Below are 23,936 nucleotides of genomic sequence, written 5' to 3' on the forward strand. Positions count from 1 at the left end.
AAGGCCAGCCTCAACTACATAGGGAGACCCTGTCTCAAAAAAAAAAAAAAAAAAGTCTGTTCATTTTAATCTTAAAGTAGATTACATGGTTAAGATGACTGTGAAACCTAGACCTGTTAGGACCTAAAATCTTCACAAGTTAACTCTCCACATACTGAAAATGGGAAAATTTGTAATAGGAAGAGTATTGCCAAACCAGTAAGTGGCAGATGAAAATTTAAGAATAGCTTTGCTCGGATCTAAGACAAGAAAGCTAGTGAAAATGTCACATCATTTTTTAAATGTCCCCCAGCACCTACTTATCTCTTTTTTTTCTTTTTTGAGACAGAGTCTCACTAAGCAGTTCAGGCTGGCCTTGAACTCACTTTGTAGCCCAGGCTGGTCTCAAACTCACTTTGTAGCCCAGACTGGTCTCAAACCTGCAACGATCCTCCTGTCTCAGCCTCCCAAGCCACCACACCCACCTCTAACTATTTATCTCTATGTGCTCAGTGAAGAAATATGATTAGGTCTTCAGACCTACAGAATTCATTTTAAAAATAACTAACTCTCCAAATCCTAAAACCAAAACTAAAAAGCAAAGACTCGCAGAAAGGCCAAGCTGAACTTTTGCCTCATGAAAGAAATCTTGATCTTAACTTTTTATCAGCATGTAGAAGAGTTTATGTCTTAGATTCTTTGCACCATCCCATCTTATCTCATACTGATAGCTGTCATTTTTTTTTTTTAAGTAAGTGGAAAAGGAGAAAAGAAAGTAATTGAGAAAAAGGGAGGGGACATGGAAATGACAAGTACCCCAAGATGCAAAGTTAACAAAACTCATACATTATCAAGTGAGATAATCATTGATTTAACAGCATTTACTCAATACATGCCATATGGAAGGACCAACTATAGTTGGATATTTCTCCAACTATTACAGAAAAGCTGCTCCTTCATAAATCAAGAACTAGGGCCAGGATATAGCTCAGAGGCACAGTGCCTGCCTGGCAAGCACAAGGTTGTGAGTTCCGATTCCCAGTACCAAAAAAAATAAAATAAAATAAAAATATAAATCAAGAAGTGAGTGAAGAATTGGAAACAATTATCCAATCAACCACATATGCTAAACTCCCACAGTAGGAATAAGATTGATTATCTTGCCTTTCAAAACGCTGGGCAGGATAAACCAATCGTATCAGCAGACTGAAGGCAGGACAGATTTCCATCTGAAATCTCCTAGTTTCCCAACGTTTTTTTTGGTATCAGGAATCAAACCCAGGATCGTGTGCTTGCCAGGTAGGCACTGCGCCACTGAGCTATATCCCTCGCTCTCCCAACACTTTTGCTGCAGGTAGGGCAGCCTCAACACCACCTTCACAAACTATAGACTCAAAAGCAAGAAAAAGAAAAATTTGCCAAAATAGATTTAAAGTCTTACACTTGACTAGTTCATACATTTCTATTATACGCCTCACCCTTTGAGTTTATAACTCCTACCTGATTAACTTCTGCAATTGTTTAGGCCAGAGCTAATCCTACCAATGAGAAAGGAAAAGAACTGTAACATAAATTGTTCCAAGGAAAAAACAGGACGTTGCTGGGTGTGGTGGCACATGTCAGTAATGCCAGCACTTGGGAGGTGCGGCAAGAGGACCGCCAAATTCAAGGCCAGACTGGGCTGCACAGCAAGCTGGAGGCTTGTGTGGGACTCAAAACAAAAACGCAACAGGACGCTAAAACAGGACTCTGACATCCTGCCTCTGCCTTCTTGGGACAGAAGTAAAATCTATTCCAAAGCAAAACTGCCCCACTGAAGAAGAACACCTGGTCTCCTTAAATTATGAACACGCCATAAAAATGACTCAGGAAATACAAATAATGTAGAAGTGTACTCGGTCATTTCTCTTGACTTAAAGCAAGGAACTGGGTAAATCATCACTTTTATATTGTAACTGCTTAGCAGTATTTCACAGGCTCACTCTCCCAGAGGGACTCTAGAACTAAGATATGCAGATGTTACATCTTTTTTCATTGACATAAGTTTGGACCCATTCTTTCATACTGTAAGCTCTAAATTACAATGTAAAAATATCTTTTTGATGCTATCTTTCAATACAACTTCAGTTTTACCTAGTCACAAGCATATCTACTGAATACATCCTCAGCAGGGGTGACATTGACAAGAAAGGTGAAACCTGGTTTTGAAGACGGAGAAGGGCGTGCTCATTACTTTACGTGTGAAGAACAGACATACATACAGTAACTACACAAACATACTGTGTATCTGCAGTGTTAAAGTTTCACTGGACAGCAGAGGCAGAGAAAGCATGGGGGGGAATGTTAAAAAAGATCCTTAGCAGATGATAATGAAATACTGGTTGACAAACACTGACGTATTTCAAGTTAGAAGGCTATCAACTGGCTTGGTCTCCACCTAAAATACACCTTTAAAGTTTAAGCTTCAAGCTTATCTTTCATATTAATTTTCAGTTATAACAGAGTCAGAATTTTCTGCCTACATTTTCCACAAATAACACACTTGATGTTCTCAGGAAACAGGATGAGCCCTGCAGCTTACTCCCTTGAGCAAATGAGTGGGAGTCTGATTCTCCCCTCTGCTTCCGCTTTTGACATGAGTCACATTCTCCGGTACCACTTTCCATCTTGGTGCTGTAACTTAACACGTAAAAGTATTCATGTTCAGTTCAGTTCAAACAAGTCCAAATTGATGATGAATAAATGAGGACATTTTGAAATTAAAGTCAGGGAAGAGCAACCACAAAAATGACAGCAGACTGTTTCCAGATTTATTCTTATTCCCTCAATCATGTCCAGACTTAGATATTGACCTTTCAACCAGAAATAAATATAATAGACACCGCCACTAATACTTCCATTAGTTCTCTATTGCTGTGTAATAAATTACCGCACATTTAGCAGTTTATTTCAACACCTGCGCTGGACATGGTGGGACACACCTATAATCCCAGCACTCTGGTAGGCTGAGGCAGGTATAGCAAGTTCAAACCCAGCCTGGGCAACTCAGTGGTTTAATGAGATCCTGTCTCCTAAGTGCTGGGATTACAGGCGTGCACCACCACGCCTGGCAACATGTACCTTTTTTCAAAGTCGTTATAATTGCTAGCTTTTTAAATGGTGCCAATTTTAGTATATGTGCCACCAGAGAGGAATGTAAGGAAGGATAATAGAGTGGATATTTATGATCAAAACATATGCATTGAAAGCCAGTGTTTCATAAAATTAACAGGCATTAATAAAAAAAAAAAGAATTCACTATATAGCTGTATGAAAAAGAGCACAAAAAAATGAAGCCAGCGTGGGTCATGGAGGCAGGTGTACCCTGGGGGCTTCACCTTGCCCCCAGCTCCTTCCTCTCTGACTCTCTTGCCCTCTCTCTGTTTCCTGGCTACCTAGGAAGCTTCCCTCTGCTGCGCCCATCTCTATGATGTTTCCGCCTTGGCAGAGGCCTGAAAGTAATGCAGACAGCATACGATGGACTGAAACCCCCGGCCAAAAGAAATCTCTGCTCCTCTAAGTTGACTTATGTCAGCTATTTTGTCACTCTGACAGAAAGCCAACATACATACAGAGGAGTTCCTAACAGCACCATTCCTGATAGACAAAAGCCAGAAAGAACACAAATGCCCATCAACTGATAAATGTGTAAGTACTACTCAACAATTACAAGGAACTAACTACTAATACATGCGACAACATGTATCCACCTCAACAAATCATGCTATGTCAGAGAAACTAAACATTTATGGGAGATGTCTAGGTGAGGTAAATTTATAGGGAGAGGAAGTAGACCAGTGGTTGCCGAGGGCTGAGGATGTCAGGAATAACTACAAAAGGGGAAAAAGATGACAGAAATGTTCCATACTTAACTGTAGTGATGAATGCACAATTATAAATGTACAAAAATCACTAAATTACACAGTTACAATGGCTGGATTTTATGATATTTAAATTTACCTCAATAAAGTTGTTTTTTAAAATATCCATTTGATTCCCAGTACCAAAAATAAAATAAAATAAAATATCCAAATGTGCCGGGCGTGGTGGCACACGCCTGTAATCCCAGCGCTTGGAAGGTTGAGGCAGGAGCATCATCAAGCGTTTGCAGCCAGCCTGGGCTACATAAGGGAGCTCAAGTCCAGCCTGAACAACACAGTGAGACCCTGTCTCAAAAATAGTAATAATAAAAAATAAAGTACCAAATGCTCCCTGGACATTCACAAATAATTAGGAAAATGAAAATTTAGATCACAAAGATGAACAGAAATCTGACAGTATCAAGGCTAGAAGATACAGGGCAAGAAAACTTGTGCACACAAATGGTACGAGTATCAGTAGGTACAGTTACTCAAAAAACAGCTTGCACTGATTCTGCAGTTACACCTGTGTATATGCGAGACACCAATCACTCTAAGGTAGACACAGGAGCACTCGGTAAATATCTTAGGGTTTGAACACCACACAGGCTGTCCCAACTAACTGAACTAACAACTAACAGTAACTCTGTGTCACAAAACAGCCACAGACAATGTGTAAGTAAATAAGCACTGCCATGTTATAATAAAACTTTATGGGGGCTGGGGATTTAGCTCAGCGGCAAAAGCGCCTGCCTGGCAAGCGCAAGGTCGTGAGTTCAGTTCGCGGTACTGGAGAAAAACCAAAATAAAAAAGTCACTATAATAGAACTTTATGTACAAAAATGGGCAACAAACCAATTTTTTTTTTTTTTTTTTTTGGCCCGGCCTCAGTCTGTTGTCACAACACACTCCATCACCTGGTTCCCAGACTCAGATTGCGCAGTGGTCTAGTCATCATCGGCCAGGGCTCTCCGTTACGCGGCACGGGCCTCCCTCAACCTCTTCCCTGCCTCGCCTCCCCTGCTTGTCCCTCACCCGGTCCCCTCCCTCCACTCCGCCCCACACGGTTCACAGTCCTCTCAGGCTCCAGGCAAGCAGCGCCGCCCACAGTGGGGCCTGATCATGTCAGGAAAACACTGAGGGCTCAGCGGGAGCCGTATGGGGGAACCTGGAAATCCCTGCCCTACGACCCTCGCAGCTCCCTGCTTTCCTACCGCCCAAGAACTACTGAGATCCTGGTCAACAGTTTGCGCAGCCCCGAAATTTCGCAGCCTATCCCACCGCCCCGCCTCCCGCCCCGCCCACTGCCAGCAAACCACGTTTAACTAGCAAGTAGTACTTTGTCAATCCCTTCCTTAAAGAAACACTTGCGTGTGTGATCCAAGAGACAAATACAAAAGTTGTCACAGGACTTGTCCATACTAGCAGTAAAAGAAACAACTCAACTCACAGGAGGAGGAACAAAAAATTTGTGGCGTATTTTCAAGATAGAATAGTATATAGCAGTTAAAGTGAATTATACTCTTTTGGGGGGGCGGGCAGGATTGGTACCGGGAATCGATCTTAGGACCTTGTGCTTGCCAGACAGGCACTTTCACCGCTGAGCTACATCCCTGGTCCCTTAAAGTGAATGATACTCTTGCTACCTGCAACAACAAGGAAAAATCTTAGAAATAACAATTGAGAAAAGCAATTTATAGAAGAGATACATGATTTAACCAGATATATAAAATAAAGTTCAAAAACAGCAGAATAAAACGGTGTTATATCTGCTGTGGAAGTATATGGAAAGGAAATGGAAGGTAACAGAAACAAAAGGGAATAGTAAGAATTTAGGATGGAGTTTACCTCCCAAAAGGCCAATGACAGGATCAGAGATTAAAACCGTTAGATTTTAAACAAAAAGATAGTTGGATGTAGTAGTTTCGGTACTGTGGCTTTTATATTGGTACACGGGCTCATAAAAGTTCATAATTTATATATGTAAGATATATTTGATTTTATACACATAATGTATACATAAAAACTTTTTTTGTTTTTTGATATAGGGTCTCTCTTTTTAAAATTTTTTTTATTTTAAAGAGTAAAAGATTTATTATAACATAATAATGGGGGCTTACCAAATTATAGACAAAGTGGTAGGAAATTATCAATGGTCATTGTTTTACACAATGTTATCTACAAGATAGTTTCTCAGGAAAACAAATAAATAATAGTGAGTTACAGACAAAAGAGGTAGGAGATTATCAATAGTTGTTGTACTGTGCTTTGGTATCTTCAAAGTGGCTTCTAAAGAAAATAAATAGAGCTATACATGAGTGACATACTGAGTAATCATTAACTATTCTCAATGGTTGTTGTAGGAAACACATAATAATAAACATGTATCCATTTACAAAATAGGATAAGAACAATACAAACATTACAGAGTTATGAATAGTTTAGTAGGAAAATATAAATGGCTGCTGTAATACATGGTGGTATCTTCAAAGTGGTTTCTCAAGAAGACAGAGATACAAAAGAAGGATCTAACAAATTAGGGTCTCGTTATGTAATCCAGGCTAGCCTTGAAATTGCTATGTACCCCAGGTGAGCCTCAAACTCATAATACTCCTGCCTCAGCCTCCCAGATGCTGCATTTATAGCTGCGTACCACCACACCCAGCAAAACTTCTCGTAATAGATTAACTGAGATACTCTCTACATTCAGCTGAAAAATTCCAAAAAGACTGAAGAGACTGACTGCAGTACAATGGAAAGTAGAAAACATGTAGCTAGAAAACAGTCAAGGTATTGCTACTCCAAGCCAAGAAAGTAGATCTCTACAAAACACCAAAAAGATTTATAACTTCTACTTGGATTCAGAAAGAATTGATAAAAGTTAAAGGAAAAAGCATTGAAAATTATTCTAAATTTTAAAAATAAAAGCATGCATTGGTTAATCTTCCTTAAGTTCAATTTGTTTCTACTTAAGTAAGTTTGTAACTGTGGATTACTGTTGTTACAAACTTTAACTGAGGAGGTTAACTGAATCCTGCACGACTGTCAGGAACAGTACTATAGTATGATTCTGGCGCCATCTGGTGATACATCAATGCAACAGCAGGGTTTTTAAACTAATAGGCATCAACTAGGCAACGTTCACAAGAATCTTAAAATTACTTTTGAAAGATAGGAAATAAGGTATATTATCTAAAACAGAATCTCTACTTTCAACGAAAAAATCTACAGTTAAAGTATGACTATCAGAATATAAGAAAAGAGTCTGCTCTTATTTAGAAGTTTCCTGAACTATGTTTTGTTTTGTTTTGTTTTGTTTTGTTTTGTCTTTTTGAGACAGGATCTCCCTATGCAGTTCAGGCTGGCCTTGAGCTCACTTTGTAGCCCAGGCTGGCTTCGAACTTGCAACGATCCTCCTGTCTCAGCCTCCCGAGTGGTGAACTATGCTTTAGAACTTTCACGCAAGAAGTCCTCAGGGGTCTGAGGAAGGAAAAGAATTGTCGTGATTTTAAAATGTCTTCTACTTCTTGGCACTTCTTTCAAAGGTTAAAGGGCAATTTTCCTGTCCTGAATGTGGACTGGGCTTAATGACTCACTTCCAATGAAAAGAATGGGGCAGAAGTCGTGGTGTGGAACTTCCAAAGCGAGATCGTCTACGCCACCACCATCCCCACCTTGCCTTCTTTAGGACCACTCACCCTGGGGAAGAGTCAGCCATCCTGTCAAGAGGAGACTGGAGCAGGCTGTAAGAGTCCACTTGTTTCATAATACTGCTTCATAACACTCATCATTTTCTAAACTGATCCGAAGGAAAAGGTACCTAGACAGATTTTGGTCGGTCCGCAAGACTTTTAACACCTTCATCTGCAGAGCTATACTAGGTACTGAGTGCAGAACCATTCCCTTGAAGTACTTATAATTTAATTCAGGTTAATGTTCATGAAGTAGGTTTTTCGTTTTGTTTTGGTCTTTTTGAGACAGGGTCTCACTATGCAGTTCAGGCTGGTCTTGAGCTCACTTTGTAGCCCAGGCTGGTCTCAAACTCGCAATGATCCTCTGGCCTTAGCCTCCCAAGTGCTAGGATTACAGGCGTGCACCACCACATCCAGCTCAGAATTTATGTTTTTAACTAAATTTTTCCTCTTGGCTGTGAAGATCAAAAGAAAGTATGGAAAGCTTTTCCTTTACCTCTGTGAGGGATCCACAAGCGACACCACCATGTAGGGCTTCATCCAAAGCAGCGAGAGCCGTGGATAAGAAAGCTGGTGAGAGATTAGCAGACCTTTGTGTCTTTATCCCATAAGCCTGAAAAAGAAAATGGTTAAACTCTTTACATCCTCCACAGCTATTAAAAAACATGTCAACTCCTCTTCTGAATTTTAGCAGCTATGACCCCAACCCATCCTTTCTCCCTCTTATTTATTTGTTCAATAAATATTTACTCCATGCCAGGGACTGTGCTAGAATATGGGGAAGTGACGTAACAGAGCCCTGCCTTCACAGGCTTATCCTCAACCAGAGACTATGAAATAGGACTAGAAACTCAGTGATCATAGTATCACTAATAAGAGATCTAGGAAGGCTTCATGGAAGAGGTGGGCATCCGAGCTAAAATCTGAAATAATTATCAGGTAAGCAAAAGAAATACGAAAAAAAAAAGAAAGAAAGAAATATGAGTGTTCCTGGCAAAGATGGCAGAATAAAAATAAATAAATAAATAAAGGAATAAAAAATTAAAAAAAATTTTTTAAATGGCAGAACATACAAAGAAAGGTCAAAACACCGAGAGGAAATAAAAACAATGAAAACTGTAAAAAAGAAGCGGAGTGCACTTGAATGACTGAAAGATGGAACGTGGCACAGTGCGGCGAGCGATGCGGCTACGGCAGTGGCGGCAACAGCCCGCTGCGGCACAGGGGCCACAGACTCGCCCCCACTGGGCCACAGGATGAACCAGGGGCCTATCCAGGAAGACCCCTGTGGAAGTTCGGAGTTTATGCTGAGAAACAAGAAGTGACGCGACCAAGCTATCATTCCAAACTCAAGTGGTGTGCGAAGAACGACTGGAAGGAAGCTGTGATAGGCTGAGAAACTGCCCTCTAAAATATATCCACGTCAAGTTCCTAGAACCTCTCTGCGAATGTCACCTTAATCATAAGAAAGGTCACTGCAGATGTAATTAAGTTAAAGACCTCACGATGCAGAGATAATCCTAGATTATCTGAGTGGATCCTAAACCCCATCACAATATACGGAGGAAAAGGCAATGTGAAGATGAAGCAGAGAGGGAATGGCCATAAGCCAAGGACGTCAACGCTCCTGGTAAACTGGAAGAGGCAAGAAATGGATTCACCACCAAAGCCTCTGGAGAGAATCCATCTCTGTCTCTACCTTGATTTCAGACCTCTGACCTACAGAACTGTGAGAAAATAATTCTCTTGTTTGAAGCCACTACTGTAGCTTGTGGTTTATATTAGAGTAACTCTAAAAAATAATACAGTGAATTACCATTTCAAAGGTTTGGGTTAGAAGAATACCTTGAGGGTGGGTAATGCTGGAAGCTGTCCCATCTATTAGCAAGATACTGCAACCATTCCATAGTAATAGTGGTTCAAGGAGGGTAATAGTAGTGGGGATAGAAAATCTAGCATTCTGGTCAATGTATGTAAAGCAAAATACACAGTGTTTCTAAAGTTTTTCTAATGTAATAAAATTCTGAAATTATCCTTTCTGTTTTTCATTTTCAAAACAGCATTAAAAAGAGTATATTTACTCAGCTCTTAAAAAAACACGTGGGTGAAGAGAATAATTCATGCTGTATCATGTTTAATGAATGCAACAGAGAACACTGGTCAAAGGAAAGCAGAGACTTTGTTTTGTAAGTATTAGAACCCAAGGACTCCAACACAACCTGGAACCCAAGACACATCCTGATGCTGTATCTATGGTTAGGAATGTACATGGTAGGAACTCTAGGGATCTTCCAGACCTTCCCTTACCATCAAGGTCAACTGTGGCTGTTGGGAACTATAAATTATAAATTGAGCCTAAGGGACATCCAAGGCTGTCCTTGTCCTGTCCTTCGAGCCAGACTGGAATGCAGAAATTCCCTGCTCTTTTCTGGTCACAGCTGGAAAGCCTAGCACTAGCGACTGCTTACTTTTCGCTGAAGTGTTGCCTCCTTGGGGAAGCGCGCCTGACCTCCAAACTAAGTAATGTCCCTACTTACGAAGTTCCAAAGCTGTTGTACTCTTCCTTCACAGGACTTAGCAATGCTTTAACTAACCAATTATTTCCATATTGTTCAAAGTCTAGGGGCCGGGGATTTAGCTCAGCGGCACAGTGCCTGCCTGGCAAGCGCAAAGTAGTGAGTTTGGTTCCCGGTACCAGAAAACAAACAAACAAACAAAAAAAACCAAAGTCTACCTTTTGCTCTTGCTGCTTTTGCTGTCTTCCACCACCATGAGCTGTTGTCCCTCTGCCATGTGCCACCCTGCCTTGAAGCCAGCTGATATGGACTGAAGCCTCTGCAAACTGTAAGCTAAATAAATCTTTTCCCTTTCAAATTTGGGTATCGGGTATTTTTGTCTCAGCAAAAAGAGAAAAGTAACTCAGACATCTTCCCGGCTCATTTGGACTTTGGGGAAGAGAGAGAAGCTGCCGTGTGCCACAACCAATGAATATGACGGATGAGGACATATCAGAATGATTTGAGGAGTTTGCCTTTCCACTGGATGGCAATCAGCAACAGTAGTCATCACATTTTGTATCACACCTCATAAAGACACTCACAAAAGAAGACTTCCAGAACTGCTTCAAAGTGGCAAGAAAGATGAGATGAGTGTGTCGAAGTGAGGGAGAATATTCTGAGAGGGATTGAGGGCAATATGTCTTTTACAGTAATAAATATTAAAAAAAAAAAAAAAACTTTTCTTACTAGACTAAACTGAGAACAGGAACTATTCCAATCTTATTCACTATGATAACCTCAGTACCTGACAAAATACCTGACACACTTAGTAGCTATCATTTGCAAGAATAAATGACTGAATAAAGGAACAAAAAATCTGTTTTAAAGGATGAACTAAGCTAAGCCACAACCTAAGATAGTACTCAAATACAAAGAGTGTTATAAGAGTGGTTATAACCTAAGGAGAAAGATGGCTTCATGAATTATATTTGGAATAATATTGTGATTGCACCTGAAAGTGGTGATGAAGTAAAAACCAAAGCTGAACTTGCTGCCCAAGCCCTCTTAACTTTATAATTAGAAATATGCCATGAAAAAAAAGAAATGTGTCAGGAATATTGATCAACTAAAGTAATAACTATCAAATTAAAAGGTTTTTCTAGTACTTTATAACTTTCAAAATAGTAACAAGTTAATTTGAATCTATTCACAAAATGATCACACACAATTTTAACTTTCTTGTCCCATACAAGAGCGCTCACTGTGCTTTGTGTATTAAGCATCTTCCAAAAGGCCTGCATGCCAAAGGCTTGTTCTGTAGATTACGACATTACTGGGGAGAAGGAACCTTTGGCAGGTAGGGTCAGGGAACCACCTGACATTTTCCTGTGCTTCTCTACCTTCCACAGCTAAACAATCACCAAATCCCATTCATTCTACTTCGTAAATATGTCTTATACTAATCTACACTACATCTGCTGCTTTAACAAGGTCTAGAGGAAGGAAGTTAAATCACTCTGGCTGGGCCCTTGAAGTAGACATTGGGAAGTTGGTTTCTTCGTTCTCTTTCTGCTCCTCTCCCACACCCAGGGGTGCAGCTTTGTTCCTCCATATTCTCCCCACCATTATTCAGTTATTAAGCAAGAATAAGTGTAATATGTGTACATAATAATAGATGAAGCTGCCAGGGATATAGCTCAGTGGCACAAGCGCCTGCCTGGCAAGCGCAAGGTCCTGAGTTTGATTTCCAGTACCAAAAAAAAAAAAAAAAAAATAGATGAGGTAGAGTAAAGGTCTAAAATCACAGACAAAGGGACATTCAAAAATTAAGAGTATACTATAATTTAACCATAAGGCCCTCAAGTCCTACCTGACAGAGAAAGATGACATTTTCAAAAGCACTATTGCCTGCAGAAGGACATAAAAATTTCCTGATGCTCCACAATTCCCACATTTTAGGAACTGTCTCTCGTGAGCTTACATACATAAATTTTTTATAAATGCTCTCATTAAGGGACTAATTCTGTAGTAGGAAACTCAGTAGTTTTGAGGTGTTCATCTCTACTTTTGCTTCATCCCAAAAAGATTTTAAATAAGATAATCATTTCATAATCAAATCGTAATAGAAATATATTCATGTACATTTATATTTATGTACATACCGTTGTCATCTGTGGGGCACAAGCTCTGCTGACCACACACAGAAGTTCATGGACGCCTCGGTAACTCAGGCCAGTCACCTTCATAAGCTCCAGTGGGGAAAGACATAAAAAGTCCTGAAGAGACATAAAGAAAAAGTTTTAAACATATGTGTATAAAAAAAGATAATGGAATTAAAAAGAAAAACGGCATTAATATTGTCCATATCTTTGTTTTGTTTTGTTTTTTGTTTTCTGTTTTTGAGACAGGATTTCGCTCTGCAGTTCAGACTGGTCATGAACTCACTTTGTAGCCCAGGCTGGCCTCAAACTCGCAGTGATCCTCCTGTCTCCGCCTCCCAAGTGCTGGGATTACAGGTGTGCGCCACCATACCCCATCACTGTCCATATCTAATAAGTATAATTTATTGCAGATCAAAGAATTATGGTTTTTTACAGTAATAAGAATTGAGCCTAAAGCTTCAGAGGCAATTAAAATATGTTCATTAAAATATGTTCATTAAATAAAAATAAATATATGTTCATTAAAATGTGAACATGAGGATTATAAAATGTATCTTTAACATGCCAAGCAATTCAAAAAGATTATAATATGCTCTGAAAATCTCTTTTTTCTTTTGTGGTACTGGGAATTGAGCCGGGGCATGCACATGTTACATAAGCATTCTACCACAGAGCTACAGCTTCAGTCCTTTGTGAGACAAAGTCTGGACAAAATGCCCAGGCTGGACTGGCACTTGCAATACTCCTGCTTCAGTCTCCCAAGTAACGGTGATTATTAAGGTGTGCGCTACTGCACCATCTAAACATGTTTTATTAAGGATAAAATCCTAAAATAAACCTTACCTTCCTAAGCGGGGTCTGCTTCACTATTATGTTTAAAAATGCAACATGTGCTGTATGGATTCCTCAGGCCCCATCAATAAGAAAACGGTCCTAAATATTAATTTCTTTTCCGGGAGAAACTATCCATGTTGAATAGCATCTCCTCACTGAGTCATAGCTCTCATGTAACTACACAATTTCCTTTTAGTGTATGAAACTTCACTAGAACCCCAAGTAAGTGGGACAAGGGCACTTCACTGGACACCATGACCATTCTTCCCTGAAAATGCAAGCAAACTGAATTTCAACAAATGAATATAAGTGGCTTAATGAAAAGCACCATTATTTAACTTTGCTTCTTGTAAAACTAAGTTTTTATATTCCAAGTTTAAGAGTTATTAGGCTATACTTAAATTTAATTAGTACCTACAATTTCTTAGCAAAAAAATTAATTTTACCCGACAGGTCACAATCTGATGTCTGCTCAGACGGTCACACAGTTCTTGCGATAAACCCACTCGTCTTAGTTTCTTGTTACTCATGACTTCAGATCCCACAAAAAAAAGAACCTTAAAAAAATAAGTAAGTAACATGCATGACAGCAAATGGGCTACTGTGGTTTGTGTCTAGATGTTCCCGCAAAGCCTTATGCAGTCAGAGTTTTTTCAGGGGTGGCTGAATCTAGAGTGTGTCATTGATTGGTGGCGCGACGCTGGGATTAAGGGTGGGTGATTGCTGGATCAGTCCCCTGATTGGATGGGCACCACCCTAACTCCAGCAGCCTGGATAGAGTATAAAAGGGGCAGAAAGACACTGTTAAGGTTCAATTGTTGATTTTGCTGTCTTCTGCTACCATGAACTGTTGCTCCCCTGCCATGTGCCACCCTGCTTTGGAGCCAGCTGATTATAGACTGAAACCTCCACAAACTGTGAGCTACATAAACCTTTCCCCTATTATCTTTGGGTGTCGGGTATTTTGTCTCAGCAATGACAGAAAAGTAAGACATGGGCTGTCCAAAACACTCTACAAAATAAAAATTCTTCAACCTTCTCCATGTACAAAATGAAATATAGTAAATTACTCAGAAGGGCAGGACTGTAGAATCTTTAAATGCTTTAAATAGGAGAGCTCAGTTTATCACACAATACAGAAAAATAAGACCACTTGAGAATGCTGACTGAGGCTGAAGCAGCTCTTCTTTCAGAGTCCTCACTGATCTCCACATGGAAAAAACAGAAGTTCCACAAGTACCAAGTTCTTCCTGAAGCTGCAGCCCCACCAAGCCTTTGGCAAGGGAAGGCTGGCAGAAGAGGTGTGCACTAACCCCCAAGGCAGCTAGGAGTGTAAACAAAGGGTAGCACCCAAGACAGAAGAGAGGATGAAGTCTGGCATGGGGTTTTCAAAAAAGGAAAGTATGACCACAGCACTAGGATGGACTTGCTTAGGTCTGCACAGCAGTCCCTCACATCTGCGCTTACAAAGCAGAACAGACATAATCTGGGTCCACAAAATGTTCTCAAAGTCAGTGACAGCTGTAGATTTCAGGTGATCTATCTGAATTTCAGAACATTACAGCACTCAATGTTCATACCAGAAACCCAGAGATTTACTTGCCATCGACTAGAACAAAGACTTAAAGTCTCAAAATAAAGGGTTATCCTTCAAGTAGACTGTCAGACATCTGACCCATAAATTTGTTCATTTGTGCTTGTTGACCCTATGCCTCTTTCTAGCAATGTTGCTGACGTGTCTATATACTGATGTGTAGGAGGAACATGATTTTTTTTGTTTGTTTGTTTTGTTTTTTTGTTTTTGTTTTTGTTTTTTTGGTTTTTCTCCGGTACCGGGAACCGAACTCACGACCTTGCGCTTGCCAGGCAGGCGCTTTTTGCCGCTGAGCTAAATCCCCAGCCCCGGAACATGATTTTTTAAAATCTTTAAAGTTTGCCTTTACAGGTAAGACACAAGAGAAGATTGTGTAAAATTGAGCATAAAATGTGTTGTCAAAATCATGTGTGCAGACAGACTCAGTTTTGGGGAACTGTAAACATAACTTATTTCACCCTGTAGACAAACACGACTGTTTTGCAAGAACTGGTGTTCTGGATTGAACACCAGCAATAATAGAATGCAGGAGTCCGAATGTGGTGGCAGCAGGAGCACACCCACTTAGTTGCAATGCTACTTCCTCTCAGCTGAAGTAACGAAGTTTTTCCCAGCCCGTTCTGAGACCCACAGCCTCCTCTGAAGCACAGGCTTCCAGCTAGAAAGTGCACGGTTGGGTGTCAACTTGTTATGGACCCAGAGACTCCCTTCCTTTCTTAAGGATTTTGAATGTAACTACAAATATGAGCCAGACAAATTCAGTCAGACAGGCAGGACCTCCTCGAGGAGATGGATAATCTGTGTACAATGAGATCCTAAGCTCTCTGAGCACGTGACCCCACAAATGAGAGGTCAACCTTTACAGGAGGAACCTTCAATAGGCATTGCTGAGACCCTGAAAAAGACTTCCTCCCATCAATCTTACTGTTTATTTGGGTGTAAAGTTCTGGGATAGTGATACTCCCCTTACACAGAATTCAGGAAAGGGGAGAGACACTGTCCCCATATTAATTAAAGCTTTGTTGTTCATGCCTCCCAAATACAGATAAATACTAAAGGAATACAACACTTCCCAGGGAAAAATTTTGAGCCAGTGAAAGAAATGGTAGCAGTTCAAGCCTCTAAAGCCAGGTGGTTGGACTTGATCATAAAAGTGGCCTCTCTACAGAGAATCCTAGGTCAGACCTCTTCAAATAGCTGTAAACCACCAGCCCTAGTCATCAACCTACCATTCCCTCTTCCCCCACTGCAACTTACCAAGTAAGTGTTTGGCAGGGCTGCCTCTCCCCACCAGGAGCACCATTCCTCTGCTGCTTAATTCCCTTCCATCCTGAAGTTCCCACCTTCAGGCTGACCTGGGCCCCAAGTCTCCTCCCATAGTATTGCTCCTCTGCCCCCTTACAGGATGTGGGTCAACACGCTCTATAATTCAGTGGAGTTGGGCCCACCCAGTCTTGTTATCCGGACTTTGGTGGCTGTGGCCACAAGTAGCCAGCTTTTGGGCCTCAGGGGATGTCACCTCAGGTCTCCAGTCAGTTTTTCCTCTCAATCTTTCTCTCCTTAGCTACGCCCAGCTCAGTCAGACCACACACACACACACACACACACAGAAAAAAAAACAAGCTGCTGGGTAGGCTCTCCCCATTGAACATACAGCTGTCCAACAACTGAGAGGCCTACAAAGAACCAGTAGCTGAAGCAGTTGACGAGCAGGAAAATATTCCCCACAATGAGGCAGATGAGTGCCATAGCAGAGCTGAACAATAAAGCAAGGAGAGGTGTAAAACATTCAGTGTAGATCATGGGCTGAGGGTTTGGAAGACAGTCCTCGCAGAAGCCCACAAAGAGCAAGCTTGATGAAGCAAAGACAGATGCACTAAGGCCACCGAAGCAAAACAGGTCATCTGCTACCAGGATGATCCAGATGAACATGCTAAATGTCTGGCAAGCCCCAGTATCACTGTTAAGGATACCTGAAATGCTCAGCTCTGTGTAATAGGCCATATTGGTCAGGATGTAACTAAGCATCACAATTGACATCGAGATCCCAATGGCCAAGACAAATTTCTTCCTGGATTTTTTTATTTATTACAAAATTAAGGGTGTCCTGACCTCAGTAAGAGAAGAGGGCAGAGAAAAGGGAAAGAGAGAGGTCTTCCATACCCCTAGGAGGAACCCTCAAAGGCATTTTGAAGGTGCTCAAAGTATTCCTGGCAATTCAACAAGGCCCTTGATAATGACAGCAACGAGCATAAAGGAATGTGTACCCATGTACCCCATTTGACAGTGGCACAGTTCACAGATGCCAGCAGACACATGCAAGCAGTAGTAGGAGACAGGAGGCGAGGTACAACAGATGAAGAAGGAAGGCTACATGATATAGTGAGCGAAGGTGATAGCTAGGATACCTTGACTGCTAACTTCAACAATTAGCAGTGAGGCTCGCAGGTGTATGACGGCAACGAAGCCCCCAGAGACCTCTAGAATCTAAGCATAGCTGGCCCCTGACTTGCTGGTATCCCCAGCTCCACATAACAAAGGGCACCCACAACGAGAAGAGTCCACCAGTGGCCCATGACCCCACAAGGGGTATGCCAGCAGCCCCTGAGGTGACACAAAGGTCTCGGAGCTGATCATGTCACCCACTCAACAGGGAGACCTCCTTCCTCAGCTGCATAGTTTCCAGGATGCCTGGCCTCACAGACAAAAGAATAGGCGGGTATTTGGGTTGCCAATCTCCCTGGATTCCATGGCAAGTAGTTCTTACACACCCTGTTTACTGTGGCCTGTCACAAAAATAAGTGAAAAAACACACTTTCATAATCTGCTTCATCACGAACAGGTCAGGTACAGAGAAGAAAATGAAGTCACTACAACAAGAACTAATTCACCCATTTGTCTGTTTTGGCCATTTAATCTCTCCCGATGGCCAGGCACAGCCAGGATGCTCTCCCTTCAAGGCTTGCTTCTGAATAGCAACCCTAAAAAGTCTTCATCACTGCACTGTAATAATAATTACATTTGTTAAGTACCTTCTGTATAGAAGGCATTGTTCCAAAGCTTAAATTTAATTATCACACTTAATATTCTCAAAGGCCTGAGGAGAGCAGATTATTAGCCTCATGGGCATATATGAGAAAACTAATCCAGAAATAATAGCTAGTTCACTACCACCAGAAAAAAATGAACAGTGGATCCAGAATGTGGACCCAGTCTAACTCTGACACCTGTTCACTTAACCATTACATTCTACTTCAAGTCCATAACCATATTTAATCTTTCTTTTTTCTAGGAGTCTGAACAAACCTGAGTCAAATGAGATTTTATTATCAGTGTTCTGTATTGGTTTTTTTGTTTGTTTTTGTCTTTTTGAGACAGGGTCTCACTATGCAGTTCAGGCTGGCCTTGAACTCATTTTGTAGCCCAGGCTGGTCTTGAACTCACAACAATCCTCCTGCCTCAGCCTCCCAAGTGCTGGGGTTACAGGTGTGTGCCACCACACCCAGCCTATTATGAGTGTTATTCATAAACTAAAGAAAAATTTTATACTCTGCTTATATGCACTCTTGCTATACCGGCTGGGGGGCAACTAAACTCAAACGTTTGTCTTTGGAGAGCTGTGATTTCTTTAACAATCCACGCAAAGGAAGGTCTGTGCGTCACTAAGACAGCAAAACATCCTCTGGAAAGAGTTGAAATGTGAACTTTTCATTATTCCAGGAAATAAAGCAATGTAATTATGAATTAAGACATTTATTTCCACATTTATATTTAATACCTAATTCTCTAAATCAGAGCAAATCTCTATCCCTCTCTCTCAGACACACAAACACAAGCACATGCCCATGCACACACATACCTTCTAAAATGGAAACGTGTTAGTTTCAATTTGTTTCTCTAGTGGAAAAGTTTACCCAGTAAGAACTGTCTACCTAGTGTCTTTTTAAATCAGGTACTTCTAGGCAATAATACCATTTAAACTGATGAATTCAACCAATTAAAAAAAGAAAACAAAAAACCTCTGCAAACCGGAAAATACAGAAACTTTAACAATAACCAGTTCTGTTACTGGATGGGTCATTCCCATCATTTGCTTGGACTACAGCACACTACCCCTAGGCGCTCCTTATTTTACAAAAAAAAAAAAAAAGAAAGAAAAGAAAAAAGGAAAAAACCCAACCTACTCTCATTTGTATTTGTTCCTTCCAAAAACACTTAAGCACAGACTTGGCTAAGCTCTGTGATACAGAATCATCTTAGTATATTTCCTCCTCTTTGGGTACTCACACTTGAGAGATGAAACGAGAGGTACACAAATAATCACAGCCACGCAGGAAGCACGCTATTTAAACGTGCAATAGAAGCAGGCAGGAAGAAGCCCAAAATTGGCCTGAAAATGTCAGGTCTGTGTCACATTCTTACCAGAAGTAGCTTCCTATAAGGTCCCTTTTCATCCTCTAAAATGTCCTCTGGCACCACCAGACTACAGAATAAATTCCACGCTTACTTTCAAAACTTTTCAAACTGGGTCCCTTACTTCATTCCCACTCATACATCCCAGTGTAAGGCTCAGGTCCTGGCTTCCCTGGCACTTACTTCACCTCCCAGTACACAGGTCTCCTCATTTGTGAAACAATGGTAATTGTAATCTCTACTTCATAGGATTGTAGCACGCAGGGGCAGGCACCATAGTGCTCGGAGTCCCCAATCACCATCATCAATGCATTCAACAAACATCGTTTGCTGCCCCTCACATAACCTGTTCGCCAGCCACGAAGACAGCCTGGAATGGATCTCAGGACCTTGCGCTTGCCAGGCAGGCGCTGTGCCACTGAGTATCTCCCCTCCAGCCAGGAAGGTATCAGTAAGATTACTCGAGCACCATTCTGCCTGACTTCCTTCCACAAAACCTTCCCTCCAGTCGCTCTTCCTCTCCGCAGTGTTGCCATCATGCTGTGTACATATCTGTACCACAATCTCTCCAACGTGTCATGACGCCTCTTGTGTGTTTCTCCTGTGTACGCGTGTGAGCGAGGGGAGTTAAGTCAGCCCTGAAGACTGCGCTCTCTCGCTCCCACCAGCAGGAAAAGCAAAGTCTTCATGGTGGAGACACTGTTCCCACTGCTTCGGATTTTTACCCCATTTTACAGATAAGGCTACAGAGGCACCGGGGTGAGAATCGCGCAAGGTCAAACAGCCGCCCCACGGGGGTCCCGCGTTCGAATCCCGGGTTCTGACTCAAGGTTCCGCTCTCTTCAACACCCTGTCAAGTGGGACAGTTCCTGAATTTCTCCCACACACACACACCCCAAAGTGCCCGCAGTGAGAGAGGGAAATAAAGAGGCGAAAACGTTACCCAGAACCTCCTTTACAAAGGCTTTCTCCAACAATGCAGCTTCCAATCCTCCTCCCTCCCCGAAGAAGGCCAGAGCCCCCCCACCAAATCCCTACCGGCTACTTCGATATTAATATTCACGGGCCGGGAGGCAGCAGGAATAATGAGCACACCCACTGCCCCACAACTTCTCCCACAGAAAACTTTTCCAGTACCGGGTCTACAGGATCCAACTTTCAAAATTTCCCCACCCCTCACACAGCTCCACGCGGAAAGCGCCGCAAGGCAACAACCGAAGCGCGGGTTGGTTATCGCCCTGTCGATTTACCCAATCAGAAGTGGTCAGAGGAGCAGGTCGGCTCCGCAGCCTGCTGGGAATTGTAGTTTGCTCTCTCTAAACAAGGTTTTGAGAGGAATACTCCTCGGTTTCTCCTTGCAGTGATTATCAAAAAATGGGGCAATAATATCACCAAAGAGAGTGTGAAACACGGGAAACCTTGCTTGGAATTTTCTTTCTTGTAAAACTGCGTTTTAAGTTGATTAATGAGCATTCAGGAGGCTGAGGCCGGAGGATTTCTGCGAGTTCGAGGACAACCTTGGTTACATAGCTAGACTCTGTGTAAAACAAACAAACAAATAAAAACATGCCAAAGGGATGTTTTCTGGAGAATAGAAGACAGTCCACTACCTGTCACAGAAGTTTTTGGAAGAGAGCTTTCTGGTTTTTATTGTGGTTTTGTTTTGGTTTGTTTTGGTTTTTTCAGACAGGTCTCGCTGTGCAGTCCAGGCTGGCCTTGAATTCACGGAGATCCTCCTGTCTCAGCGTCTCCAGTGCTGGGATTACAGGCTTGTACCAGCATGCCTGGTTGTTTGTTTTAATTTGCTCTTTCACCACCATTTAGGTGCTGAAATTGCTTGGGAAATGCTGACTGAAATTATTCAAAGTGAAACACATGCATGGAGAAACCTAAGATTCTGACTAAACATGAAGGAAACCAAGCAAGTTTTGGTGTAAAGGCAGCTGTGATGAGGAAACCTGACAAACAGTTAAGACCTGGTTTCAGATTATTATATTTGCGAAAACCCTGTGCTTACTCTTTGCTCTCCCCTGCACAACTCCCTCGTCTCTATCACGTAATGCAGCCCACCGCATTTTAATGACTGGCCTACATCTCTCACTTGAAAAAGGGAAGCACATTTTATTCAACTTCTAAAACAGGGCCTCTGAGCACATTGTTCAATTAAAAATAGTCCAGTAGCTGGGTGTGGAGGTGCAAACACCTGTAATCCCAACACTCAGGAGGCTGAGGCAGGTAGCTAGCAAGGTTGGAGGCCTGCCTGGACCAAATAGCAAAACCACCCTGTCTCAAAAAAAAAAAAAAAGAAGAAAAGAAAAAGAAAAAGTCAGAAAATGAGGCCATTACTGGGCGAACACCTGTAATCCCAGCACTCGGGAGCCTGAGGCAGGAGGATCTTTGTGAGTTCAAGGACAGCTTGGGCTACAAAGTGAGCTCAAGACCAGCCTGAACTGCATGGTGAGACCGTGTCTCAAAAAAAAAAAAAAAAAAGAAAGAAAGAAAGAAAGAAAGAAAGAAAAGAAAAGAAAAGAAAATGAGGCCATAAATGAATGGAGTGAAGCAGAGTTCTCAGATTGTAGGAGAGCCCAAGTAGATTAACTATAGAGGATGACCGAGCTCTCCTAGCACTGGGTATCCCCTGGCAAAGCACTATCACTGGTAGTCACTAAGTAAATGTTGACTTCAAATGAAATAAATGCTAGGGAGAAAGCGCAAAAAAACGAAACACGAGCATAGCTGTTCCCGCCACCTGCTCGACTAATACAGAACTAAAGGTGTTGCCGGGAGGAGCTGTCACAATTGAGGAGGACCGGCCGCTGCCAGGAAGCTGGTTGGTTTAACGCTTCCTGAGCGCCCTAGCTTTCCTTAGTCGGGCGAGGTCCTGTCACGTGTCTCAAACAAACATGGCACTTAATTTGCATCTTCCCTTCATTCAGCCAATAGGAGTGGCGCTCTCATTGGTCACCCCTGCCTCCACCACCACTGTTCACAGCGGAATCTGTCACCTGACCCTGCCCAAACATGGCTGCGCTGGAAATTGTATTGCTTCGGGTCTCCGGAACAGGTGAGTGTAAGGCGCGGGAGAGAAGAGGGTGCCCGCCAGGACCCCCGTAGGAAGTGTCCCCGGCCTTCCTTCCCCAACCCCGCGCTGCTCTTCTGACACAATTTTTCCCCTGATCTTCCATCCTCTGCCATAACGGAAGGCTCAGGAGAGGAGTGTTCCTGCTGAATCGACCACCTGGGGATTTGCAGCCAGCCGGGCAAAACGTTCGGAGGGAATAGGGACGTGGACTTAGGAGCCCGAGCCCCCGCCAGTGCAGAGTCTGATACTGTCAAATGTAGGATCTGCGTAGAGATGGCATCTACCCCTGGGAGAAAGCGACAGTTCTCCAGAAGAGTTAGTAACGTGTCCGATTTAAAACAGTGTTTATGAAAGTAAGTCCGCCTTTCCCGGTCCGGCCCGTAGTTACTGGTTTGTCTTGCTTCTGTCTCTCTCACTCGTACGTTGTTTTCCAGGAGCTGCTCCACGAGTGAGACCACTGAGAATGTGTTCCGAGTAACGCGTCTCTTTCTACCTCCCTGCACTCTGTGCTGGGAAAATGAATCATCCGTTTGGAAAAGAGGAAACTGCTACCGAGACGCAGCTTTTTGGATTTTTCTGCGAGTGCCTGCGGAGGGGAGAGTGGGAGCTGGCACGGGCATGTACCCCTCAGCTACACGAGGCACACGGTGATATCCCAAAGCGGGTGGAAGAGGTGCTTCGGGCGCTGGTGCTGTGCCCGGATCTGCTGAGGTAAGGGATGTCCTATCCCGCTAGGAAGTCTCGGCTAGAGAGACATGGTTCCTCGTGTCCGTGTGCCTCCTTCAACTACCCTCTAAAGAATTTTTCAAAAGCAAAGTATACTTCATGTGCTCTGAAAATTTACCTGTAAAATATATGCCCATTAGTTTTCAATTTATTGGCTTTGGCTTATCATCTGAAACTGGATTTAAACCTGACCACCAAAGTGTACCTGAAACCATTTCTTGTTTATTATCCTTAAAGATAATGGTGTAGCTACATTGAAAAGTGTTTCTCCTCCAAAAAAGCAAACCCTAAGCCAGATGTGGTGGCACATGCCTGTAACCCCATCCTCTGGGCTGCTAAGACTGGAGGATTGAGAGTTTGAGCTCAGCCCCGGCAATGTAACAAGATCCTGTCTCAAAATAAAATAAAAATGATGGGAGTGTAGCTCAGTGCAAAGTCCCTGGGTTCAAATGCTAATATAAAAAAAAAAAAAAGTAAACCCCGCTCTTCTTATTTATTGGATTGAGACTGAAGATACTGTAGCTCTAACAAAGGACTGAGAGTGAATTCACTTAAATCTTCTCATCGTGAAATAAGTGTAGATTCACAGGAAGTAGAATAGCAGTCGGTGTACCTTTTCCCCAGCTTTTCCCAATTGTGACATCTCATTTAGCTGCAATAACATCATAACCAAGAAACTGACGTTGGTACATTGCTGTTAGCTACGCTATAGATCTTACTTGGTTTGCGCTACTTTTTAAATCTGCATTCATGTTTTATTGCTAGCTTTATGTAATATACTGATATGTAGATTCATGCCATCCCATGGTAATAAAGGTAGAACTGTTGATTCACTACAAAAGAATTCCTTCCTCCTTGGTGCTACTTCCTGTTTTTGCACTGTGACCTCTCCGTCTCTCCTGGTAACCCGATTTCTCTATCCTAGATTTCTAATGAAGTTCTTCCTGGCAGTGCTATTAAATAGTAATAAATAGGAGCCAAATGTACTGTTTAGTCTTTCTCTGGTTTATCCTTACCTTTAACTGTTAATGTTAGCACAGTTTAAGTATTGTATTAG

The 23,936-nt window shown here is 42.1% G+C and overlaps 2 protein-coding genes and 1 pseudogene across 25 annotated transcripts in view; 1 reads left to right on the plus strand and 2 right to left on the minus strand.

Moving 5' to 3' along the window:
• Window positions 1–20,290, minus strand: part of Rad51b (RAD51 paralog B) — a 701,675-nt gene extending 681,385 nt beyond the window's left edge. For 21 of the 22 annotated variants that reach the window (XR_001236791.1, XR_001236790.1, XR_001236788.1 and 18 more), the window contains exons 1-4: window positions 20,110–20,250; window positions 13,511–13,621; window positions 12,231–12,344; window positions 8,067–8,183 (exon numbers count right to left, since the gene is read on the minus strand). Coding sequence is in view for 14 of the 22 variants with exons in the window: in XM_013521908.1 (XP_013377362.1) it covers window positions 8,067–8,183; window positions 12,231–12,344; window positions 13,511–13,594 (315 nt within the window). In the remaining 8 variants the exon portion in view is untranslated. Of the gene's footprint in view, window positions 1–8,066; window positions 8,184–12,230; window positions 12,345–13,510; window positions 13,622–20,109 lie in introns of all 22 variants that reach the window. The other variant, XM_005399051.2, reaches the window with a different exon arrangement.
• On the minus strand, window positions 16,097–18,033 carry LOC102005578 (annotated as a pseudogene).
• Window positions 20,291–22,036: 1,746 nt separating the features above from the next.
• Zfyve26 (zinc finger, FYVE domain containing 26) overlaps window positions 22,037–23,936 on the plus strand; it is a 63,595-nt gene continuing 61,695 nt past the window's right edge. For 2 of the 3 annotated variants that reach the window (XM_013521978.1, XM_005399063.2), the window contains exons 1-3: window positions 22,045–22,135; window positions 22,275–22,506; window positions 22,588–22,864. In XM_013521978.1, coding sequence (XP_013377432.1) covers window positions 22,671–22,864 — 194 coding nt within the window. In that variant the 5' untranslated portion in view covers window positions 22,045–22,135; window positions 22,275–22,506; window positions 22,588–22,670. Of the gene's footprint in view, window positions 22,136–22,274; window positions 22,507–22,587; window positions 22,865–23,936 lie in introns of all 3 variants that reach the window. The other variant, XM_013521979.1, reaches the window with a different exon arrangement.

Source organism: Chinchilla lanigera, unplaced genomic scaffold (assembly GCF_000276665.1).
Source record: "Chinchilla lanigera isolate Chin_1 unplaced genomic scaffold, ChiLan1.0 scaffold00065, whole genome shotgun sequence".
Taxonomy (NCBI): Eukaryota; Metazoa; Chordata; class Mammalia; order Rodentia; family Chinchillidae; genus Chinchilla; species Chinchilla lanigera.